Source organism: Cherax quadricarinatus, chromosome 66 (genome assembly GCF_038502225.1).
Source record: "Cherax quadricarinatus isolate ZL_2023a chromosome 66, ASM3850222v1, whole genome shotgun sequence".
Lineage (NCBI taxonomy): Eukaryota > Metazoa > Arthropoda > Malacostraca > Decapoda > Parastacidae > Cherax > Cherax quadricarinatus.
In genome coordinates this window covers 14,012,289-14,022,730 of record NC_091357.1, presented here as the reverse complement: position 1 = coordinate 14,022,730, position 10,442 = coordinate 14,012,289, and the positions used below count along the sequence as shown (strand labels likewise).

At 37.9% G+C, this 10,442-nt stretch overlaps 1 protein-coding gene across 2 annotated transcripts; it reads right to left on the bottom strand.

Annotated features, from left to right (window-relative positions):
- Window positions 1-3,634: 3,634 nt before the first annotated feature.
- pix (ATP-binding cassette sub-family E member 1 pix) lies at window positions 3,635-9,915 on the bottom strand. Of its 2 annotated transcripts, none has more exons than XM_053799124.2 (2): window positions 9,849-9,915; window positions 3,635-6,726 (listed from the first exon to the last, which is right to left on the bottom strand). In XM_053799124.2, the coding sequence occupies exon 2, from the start codon at window positions 6,705-6,707 to the stop codon at window positions 4,854-4,856; it is 1,854 nt and encodes a 617-aa protein (XP_053655099.1). In that variant the 5' UTR covers window positions 6,708-6,726; window positions 9,849-9,915; the 3' UTR covers window positions 3,635-4,853. The 2 variants fall into 2 exon arrangements, with proteins under 2 accessions (XP_053655099.1, XP_053655101.1); XM_053799126.2 differs by lacking the exon at window positions 9,849-9,915 and adding an exon at window positions 9,635-9,772.
- Between the last annotated feature and the right edge of the window lie 527 nt (window positions 9,916-10,442).

Here is a 10,442-nt window from a genome sequence, read left to right as displayed (position 1 = left end):
ATTAGTAAAGATTGCATTGCTTGGAAAACTAATCCAGTTTGATCCAAGGAAGAAAAAGATAATTTCCAGTTCCTTGGACCAAAAGCCCCTCACTGGTGTAAAGGGGCCTTCCTTGAGGGGTTACAACTTAGGGGACCTGAATTTGATTCCCATGTGAAGGCAAGTCTTCCCTGTTCAGCTTGTGATTGGTTTCAAGGGGTCATGTAAACCATCCCCTCGCCCTCACAGCCCAGCCTGAATCCAGGCTTCCCCATTAATGGCAGTGCTATAACCCTTATGAGTTTAATACTTAGTTTTGATTATAATAAATTCCCCATTGATGATGCTGATATTATAATCAAAACAAAGTGCCAAAATGAAGCTGGTTATTATTTAAACAGTTCCAAACCCACAAGGGTTATACAGTAATAAAAATATAATCACAGTAAGTGCCAAACCCAAAAGGATCATACAGAGCTCCCCTGTTGATCTTCTGGTCAACCAAGCTGTTTTGCAAGCGACCTACATAACTCACAACCCAGTTGATCCAGAGCTTTTAGAAGAAAGCCATCTTCATTCCAGGAATATTGCTGGTAATATATTGAAAGTCTTGGTCCATGGATGTTGACCCCAATTGTAACCATGGCCTGCCCTGTCCTTCACTGGGTTTATTCCATACTTTCTCCCATATCTTTCACTTAAGTAAATTATAGTGGTATGCAGGTTAGGGACCAGGCCCTCAGGTATCTAATATAGTATTATCAGGTCAGTCGGTCATTAGGTTGGGAAACCAGTTTCCTTTAACCCCTTCATGACTGTTTCCTTACTCACTCCACGAGCACATCCAGCCATGAAAACCACAATCTTTGCTCATTCTGCTCCAACATGCTCACATAACCCCCTAGCACTCACAAGCATTCTTTAACCCCCATTTTTTTCCTCCCAACACTGACCATTTCCCACCAAGGCAGAGTGACCCCCAAAAAAATGTTAAATCTCTATAGGTCACAGTGCTGATCTTGAAAATGGCAGCAGCCTATTTTAACTTTTGATTGTTCAAATCTCCCTTCAGCCATCATTGTAGGTTTGAAGGACCTTGATCTTCACATGAAGAATGAAAGGTACCTAATCAGGTTTGATCCAAGGAAGGGGAGGCTATCTCTAATTCCTTCAATGGGGAGCACTTCCGTATCAAAGCACCCTACATTAAAGGGACAGACAAGGAGTAAGAAGCAGCTTTATGACCAACTGACATTATATACAAGTATATCATTTGAAGGAGCTCTAACTCAAACTATCAATAGCAAGTTTTGCCACACTATTAAAATGTTATTGGTAACCCTGTGGGAATGAAGAAAGTTGCCTCCAAGAAGGCCCACCGTGTAATCATTTACACTGGGCAACAAATATTTCAGTTACTTTAAAAACATAATTAACTAATCTTGGGACACTAAATTCAAATCTTAACTAGTTTTGTTCCATCAGTCTCTGTGAAATAGAACTCCATGGCGAATGATTTCACCAAGACACAGCTGTCATGGAGAAGAGATATCAAAGAAACTCGACACTTAGTTTGATGGTCAACTACTGCTAGACACTGATGCAGGAGAGCAATACAAGCTAAAAAGCCCAAAAACTATTATGTAAATATGTTTGTATGGAGTCAAAATTCCAACTCCCCAAAGTGGATTTATTGTTGCATGACTCTCCAGGTTCACATTGCTGGATTCTAGAAAACAAAGGGGGGTTCCAGTGGGCAGTCATCTTAGTGCAAAAAAGAGAAACATTAGGTATATTGTTCAGAGAAAAGGGTTGTTTGGATAAAATAAAAAAAAAGCGAAGCTTCCAGCCTTGGGAGTTTGCAATTTTCTATTCATATAAAGAGCTAAACCCATAAGGGTCATATAGCACTGAACTGCAATAGATAGAGATGAAGGAAGGGGAAAGACAGGTGTGCTTAGTTAAGAGCATCAGTTTAAAGGATGCATTTACAGTTGATAAAGCAAACTGGTGTCAGGAAATCATAGTGTATGCAGCAAAGGTGAGAAGAAGGCAGAGAGCAAGTTTGTCAGGGCACTGGAGGTGTCTGAAATAAGGTTGTCATGATGTCCAACAAATGGTGCAGACTGGCAAAAGTTGTTGAACCTAACAATCATTGCAGAGTGGCACTACGTGCATCCATACACACAAGTAACCGTCCACTTATTTGCCTTTGCTTGGGTTATCGTACAGTTTATTAAGCTTATCATGTAATGGATGATGTATACCAGGAAGGTTTCCAAAGCAACCACAAAGGGGTTTCAATGCTTAATGTCAAAAGTTCATTTTATGAACATTTAAGTATCGAGTCTTAAAAAAAAATTAGAAGCAAAGCAGCAAAATAATTTTTGTAACTACTGTAAAAGGCAATTGGTGTACCCTACCCTACCAGGCACCTACTGGACTAGAAATATCAAAGGATTAAACAAAAATTCATCACCCATGCTTCACACCCATATAAGAGCGTTGGTAGAACTATACTCTCATACATTCCCCTCTTTGCCTCCAAGGACAAAGTTCTTTGTCTCCACAGACTCCTAAGTGCACCACTCACCCTTTTCCCCTCATCAATTCTATGATTCACCTCATCTTTCATAAACCCATCCGCTGACACGTTCAGATATTTGGGAGTGGGCGTGTCAGCGGATGGGTCTATGAAAGATGAGGTGAATCATAGAATTGATGAGGGGAAAAGGGTGAGTGGTGCACTTAGGAGTCTGTGGAGACAAAGAACTTTGCCCTTGGAGGCAAAGAGGGGAATGTATGAGAGTATAGTTTTACCAACGCTCTTATATGAGTGTGAAGCATGGGTGATGAATGTTGCAGCGAGGAGAAGGCTGGATGCAGTGTCATGTCTGAGGGCAATGTGTGGTGTGAATATAATGCAGAGAATTCGTAGTTTGGAAGTTAGGAGGAGGTGCGGGATTACCAAAACTGTTGTCCAGAGGGCTGAGGAAGGGTTGTTGAGGTGGTTCGGACATGTAGAGAGAATGGAGCGAAACAGAATGACTTCAAGAGTGTATCAGTCTGTAGTGGAAGGAAGGCAGGGTAGGGGTCGGCCTAGGAAAGGTTGGAGGGAGGGGGTAAAGGAGGTTTTGTGTGCGAGGGGCTTGGACTTCCAGCAGGCATGCGTGAGCGTGTTTGATAGGAGTGAATGGAGACAAATAGTTTTTAATACTTGACGTGCTGTTAGAGTGTGAGCAAAGTAACATTTATGAAGGGGTTCAGGGAAACCGGCAGGCCAGACTTGAGTCCTGGAGATGGGAAGTACAGTGCCTGCACTCTGAAGGAGGGGTGTTAATGTTGCAGTTTAAAAACTGTAGTGTAAAGCACCCTTCTGGCAAGACAGTGATGGAGTGAATGATGGTGAAAGTTTTTCTTTTTCGGGCCACCCTGCCTTGGTGGGAATCGGCCAGTGTGATAATAATAAAATAATAAACAAAATTGAAGGAGTCCATTAATATACAAGAACTATTTCTCAGGAAACAAGCACAGTACTGTATCTACTGTAATACATAAGCTATTAGGCTTCTTAATTTTACAATGACTAAGTAAAACAACTTTTTTAATCTGCCATCTTTAATACTGACACCTGTTGTATAAAGATGATAATGACTGGACCATTCATAGTATCAATATACTGCTGAAATTTAATTATCGGGTGATGATGCAGTCTTTATTATTTTTTTTTTTTGCCTCCTGCACCTTATTTCAACAATGGCCAAGAATTAACCATCCTTTAGAAGCAACACTTCTTAACCAATAACCACATTTCTGGAAATTTTTGCTGTATTGGTCTTGAAATATTTACTGTATGTCATTGCTCCTAGATATTATCAACTAAAACTTCATGGGTGCTACCAAGGCCTTGGTTATCTTTATGGTAGGCAACAGTGCAACAAGAAGGCTGTCACACAAGATGGAGATGAAGAGGAATGGGCAAGAGGTGGGGTTTAGCTGCTGCTGTTGCTGCATCACCCTACTATTATATCGTGAATCCCCATATGTATACTGCTATTGTGATGCTTGACTGTTTTACAAGCCCATATAATTTAGCTGATATTTCATACTGTGAAAATGCTTATTCTAAATAATAATGTAATAAAATAAGCATTAAACCCAAAAGGGTCTGTTTATTAAAGTTATAATTTCATATATAGATAGGTTCCTCTCATTACTGTACCATGAAACATGTAATCAAATGTATTTACAAGACTAGCCCAATTGAATAACATAAAAAGGCACAATACCGTGACTGGAACAATACACAAATAACCCGCACATAAAAGAGAGAAGCTTACAACGACGTTTCGGTCCGACTTGGACCATTTACAAAGTCACACTTTATATATGGTCCAAGTCGGACCGAAACGTCGCCGTAAGCTTCTCTTTTATGTGCGGGTTATTTGTGTATAGCCCAATTGCATGGTAAGAACTTTAGTATTCTAAAATCATTTCATCATCTTTGTGCAAATGCAGTTCTGGGAATTTACTACACAACACAGTAATTAGGCTCTGAAGTAAAATTAACAAAATATATTATAATGTTGTGATTATATGACCATTTCATCAATTTCAAAAATATATAATTATAGGGTAACAGGTCATGAAAAGTAAAGATGAAAGTACAGCAGAGGCAGAATACAGCAGCATGAACACCCCAATACCCCCACCACCCAGAAAAGTAAATATGACTGGTGAAGTGTTGTTATGCACCTGAAAATTTTTGTTTTCTCCATCACACCTTAATCTATAAGCACTGCATGGCTCAAATTTTCTGGCCTGAGGCCGGAGCTGCATTTCAGTAATATTCACAAACACCACTAGGGTGCCTCTCAGTTCTGTTTTCCTTCACCTTTACTTTCTGTGTCAAGGAAGAAGTAATTGCCTGAGTTCTTCTGTTCGGAATCCTTCTGGCTACAGTCCTTATTGATGCGTGGTCTGAAGTTGTTAGGATCTCTGCGGAAAGTGATGCCAAGCATTTCTAAGAATTTGTTCATTCCTGATACCAACGTTTGGGGACCATTTGCTATAGTTTGCACAGAAGGAGAACCTTCAAATACTATGACCCTATCTGCTAAATAAGTAGCCATAATGAAGTCATGCTCCACAACAAAAGCAGTTTTCTTAGCATGCATGATAAATCTCTTAATAACTTTGGCAGCGGCCAGACGCTGTTCAGAGTCCAAGTAAGCAGAAGGTTCATCAATTAGGTACACTTCAGCTGGGATTCCCAGACACAGAGTCAAAGCCACACGCTGCAACTCTCCTCCTGACAAATGCTGAACTTCCTGATCAAACAGCTCTTCAATCTTCATGGGCTTCATGACATCAGTCACAAACTGAGGGTGCACATATGCATCCCGAATTTTTTCATGCAGCAGCTGACGGACAGTGGACTGACTCTTAGGGCTGATCTTCTGTGGTTTATATGAAATGTGTAACTCTGGTAGCTCTGACTTTCCTTCATCTGGATCTAGCCTCCCAGCAAGCATCCTGATGAAAGTAGTTTTTCCCGTGCCATTTTCTCCAAGAAGAACCATGATCTCAGAGTCTGTGAAGTTACCAGCATCAACAGTCAACTCAAAATCGCCAAGCTTTTTTATCATTTTGGGATATTTAAAGCGACACATTCTTTTAATGTCCTCTTCACTTAACTGATCAGATACCTTGAAAGTAAGAGATTCTTCTCTAAATCGAAGATTTTCTGTTGGGACAAAACCATCAAGAAAAACATTAATACCTTCTCTTACAGAGAAGGGAACTGTGACAACACCATATGCACCTGGCTGGCCATACAAGCAACAGATGAAATCTGACAGGTAATCCAAAACAGCCAGATCATGTTCCACCACCACCACATAATTATCAGCCTTTACCATCGAACGTATAGCACGGGAAGCATTCAAACGCTGCTTAACATCTAGGTAAGAAGATGGTTCATCATACATGTATATGTTAGCACCCTGAATGCAAACCATGGCAATAGCAAACCTTTGAAGCTCTCCTCCAGAGAGATCCTCTATGTTGCGATCAAGGACATTTCGAAGATCAAGGACATCAAGCATCTCCTCTAGGTTTTCCATGTCATTCTTTTTATTAAGAAGATCCTTCACTGAACCTTTGACAGCCTTAGGAATTTGGTCAACATACTGAGGCTTGATAATAGCCTTCAAGTCATCTTCAAGAATGCGGGTGAAGTAGTTCTGTAGCTCATTGCCTCGAAAATAGGTTAGAATCTCAGTCCAGTCTGGTGGATCAGAATATTGTCCCAAATTTGGCTTCAGCTTCCCTGCCAATATTTTCAGAGCTGTAGATTTTCCAATTCCATTCGTACCCACAAGTCCTAGAACTTCACCACGACGAGGTACAGGCAGTCTGTGAAGCTTAAATGAATTCTTGTTGTAGCGGTGAACAGTTTCTTTCTCAAGGTTACTTGGCAAATTGATGATCATGATTGCTTCAAAGGGACATTTCTTCACACAAATACCACAACCAATGCACAGCTCCTCACTAATTGCTGCCATCTTGTCATTTGGAGTAACTTCAATGCAGAGTTTACCCATTCGCACTACAGGACAAGATTTCTTACATTCTTGCCGACACCGTTTAGGTTTACATTTTTCTGTATTGACAATGGCAATACGAGTCTGTTTCTCGTTGTCATCCTGCTTCTTACGTGGAGGCATCTTGGCAGCACGTCAGTCACTGAAGAAACATCAAAAGATTTAAATGTATTAAAATAGCACCTGGCTTGTTTAAACTATGTATTACTTTATTAGTGAAAATCTGCTAGATTTAACATTTGCTTCATCACATAGTATAAAACAAGAAAAATATTTTGCTTTAGTTACATTCTTTAATATGTACTGTACTTTACTACAGTAATTTCTAAGATGTACAGTACAGTAAATAGCCACCCTCTTATTTGTGCCGAGTTATAAAGCAACGATGCCTTAAACATTATTCCTCAACATTCAATATTAAAATGGAACAGGTATGGCAGATGACAAGTGATGAGACTTATAATACAGACATATAAATGAAAAGCATATTGTTGACAATTACAGTAATTTAAGATAAATGTTTTTCCATATACATTACTACCATAAACCATGCCACTAGATTACTTCAATTAATTTATTTCTGCAATTTCACAGGGCAGTTTTTGGTACTATGACACTAAATATAGTACAGTATCTATATCCTTCCTAATTAATTTGCACTCTGGAAAAACCTCCTTTGAGATGGGCTCAGGCAAAATCTCCAAGCAGTTTAAATCCCTTCATGCAATACAGGTATACTATATCATTTGAAAGACTACTAAATGTTTAATAAAAAGCCCATATGTTTGTTTAACAATTAAATAAATGCAGATGCCACTTGATTAAGCTGAAAAATAATTAACATATGTTGCTTCAGTGTAAACAAGAATAAGAGAGAAAAATGAAAGTGCAAGCAAGGCAAACAAATAATTTACTAAATATTGTAATATATTTAACCCGTAAACGGTCCAAACGTATATATACGTTTTTTCAACATTTGAAAGTATGTAAAAAAAAGTAGATCTTCTTTTTGTTTTTCTACATTTGAAAATGTGTAAAAAACTTTGATCTACTTTTTTTTTGTTATATTTGAAAATATGTAAAAAAACTTGGATCTACTTTTGTAGCACTACACATGTGAACGAAGATCTGCTTGGACCGTTTACGGGTTAAGGAGTCAATATAAATGTAAATACTGAAAAAAAAAAACATTTATCTTTCAATATACATATGTATACAGGTACAACATCTGAACGCACATTTTCCGGTACCTTAGTGTACTTACAAAAGATTGTTGCAGTCTCAAGGTGGCAAATTTTAGAATTTTACTGGAGCTGCTGAGCTAATTGCTAACCACAGCGAGAGAGACAATACATACCTGGAAAGTACTCCAGGGCCTGGTCCCAAAACTTCACACAGCCATAACAATATACATGTACTGACGCGAGAGATATGGGAGGAAGTGCAAGATTAACCCAGTGAGGAGCAGCAGTGTGGTGGGCACAATAACGGAACATTGCATCAACATTCGTAGCCTTAGATTAATCAACGTCATACCAGAAACACTGCTGGAACAAGTGTAGACATCTTCAAGAGAAAACTGGACAAGTATGTTCACCAAGTGCCAGATCAATCAGGCTGTGATGGATCTGTGGGGTGACAGCAACAGCCTGATTGACCAGGCTAGCACCAGATGAGCTTGGCCCATGGCCTAGCTCCAGGAGTAGAAAGACTCGAAACTCATGAAAGATATACCAACGGTATTCCTAATTGTTAGCAAAATAGACTAAAAATTGTACAGAATCAAGGGATCATCACCAACAACTGCAGTATAAACAACATAAGCTTGCACTACATAAGCCATTTGTGGTTGCCATGTAAATTATTTCAACAAAAACAGTCTCATAATTCTGTTCAGACTAAGAGAGGTGCTCAACAGTCCAGTGCCAGTAAATTGGTGATGTACCTGCATATATACATGTTAAGCTTTTAAGACACAGCAAACTGAATTAGCTTATAAGAGCAATAATCATTATGCCAAGAAAGACCCTGACAAAAATGTCTAAAAAATCTTGAATTAATGTACTGTATTACACATCAATGTTAAATACTGTAAATAGAACTATATTAACATTCATCTAATTGAGACAGACGGAGCTTGCCAACAATTAGACTTGTTCTAGTCAATCAATGGTCCAAGTCGGACCGAAACGTCGTCGTAAGCTTCTCTCTTTTATGTGCGGGTTATTTGTATATTGGCAAAGTTAGTGAGATCACTAGCTGTTTAAACAACAAAACATACAAAAAAAAATGCCAAGATAGATTTTGTTCGGATTATTAACTCATAGGAATAGTAACCCAAGATTTTCAAATACAAATTTAAATTTTTATTTATTTTTATACAGTACAAACATAATGTAGTTTACATGTAAAAGAACTTATTAGGCACAAAAGAAATCACTAATATGCAATACATTTTGGGCAAACTATTTTTGGCATATTTCCATTGGTGTCCTTTGATCCTCTTAAGTTTATTTAGGTACAGGTACACAAATAGTTACACAAATTATCATACATAGTAGTGTGTAAATTACCTAAAATATCCCAAAAAGTCTAAGTGACCTATTTCCATTGAGGTCCTTGGCTCCAACCCCTAAAGATTTCAAACACACAGGTACCTATTACCTACTAAATGGATGATAATGGTGAATAATGCTTGATAAAAAGATGCAAGGAAACCTGCCCATCCTTTTCACACGTGCTGGGATCGAGCCCAGGTCCTTCTGGTGTGAGCCGAAGGCGCTATAACTTGAGCCAGAGGAATATTACCTGCCTTCAAGTGTTGTAAATCCTTCTAACATAGCTTAAGTATGGAGATGTGTGTGTGTGTTCAGCATTCCTAATTAAACAAGTCTCGAGTTAATTTTTTTTTTCACACGATACTTTAAGACTGGTTTTAAAGTTTCCACAAAGTTTACTTAACAGGAACTCTACAATAAAACACCTCACACACACACTAACTACAAACACACGACATTAAAACGGCAGCAACATGAATATAGAGGACATACAGTAGATATTTGTATCATCGTGATGCACAGTTGGCGGCGGCTGGTCACCCTGCTGAGGCACAGCTGTCAAAAGTTACACTCATCTCTAATCTCATCTCACCTGCCACACGCATATATATTCATGTCAAGGCATCTCACTGACAGCACGGATAGTTCAGCCTGCTTGCACTATCATATTAGCTACAATTTCATGCAATAACCCGGGTTTTATTACCTAAATACACAGCCTGCCTCACGCAGTTGCGATTTCGTCACTGATCGACTTAGAAAGGAAAGTATGAAACGACATTCACTATCACACAAACTCTATTATATCATTATTTATTAACCTATCTTTATATGTGAGCAATATCACGAGATTACACTCATATATTTAATACAATTTAGCTCATAAATATTCTATATTGCTGTTATTACGTTTATTTATGTTTGACCTTATCCTCAATTCTTTTTTGGCGCGCTTTTCGAATCTTGTGATGATTTATTTGGGTTTTGGGTTCATAATTTTAAATAAAATTACAATGGTTTTGAAGATATACAGGTGATATGGGCACATAAATATGAATAGTATGTAGATTTAACTGTAGATGATCCAATAAATTCAAACAATATTTTTTCTCCATTGGGGTCCTCATAATAAGGTGTGTGTGTGTGTGTACATATATATATATATATATATATATATATATATATATATATATATATATATATATATATATATATATATATATATATATATATATATATATATATATATATATATATATATATATATATATATATATATATATATATATATATATATATA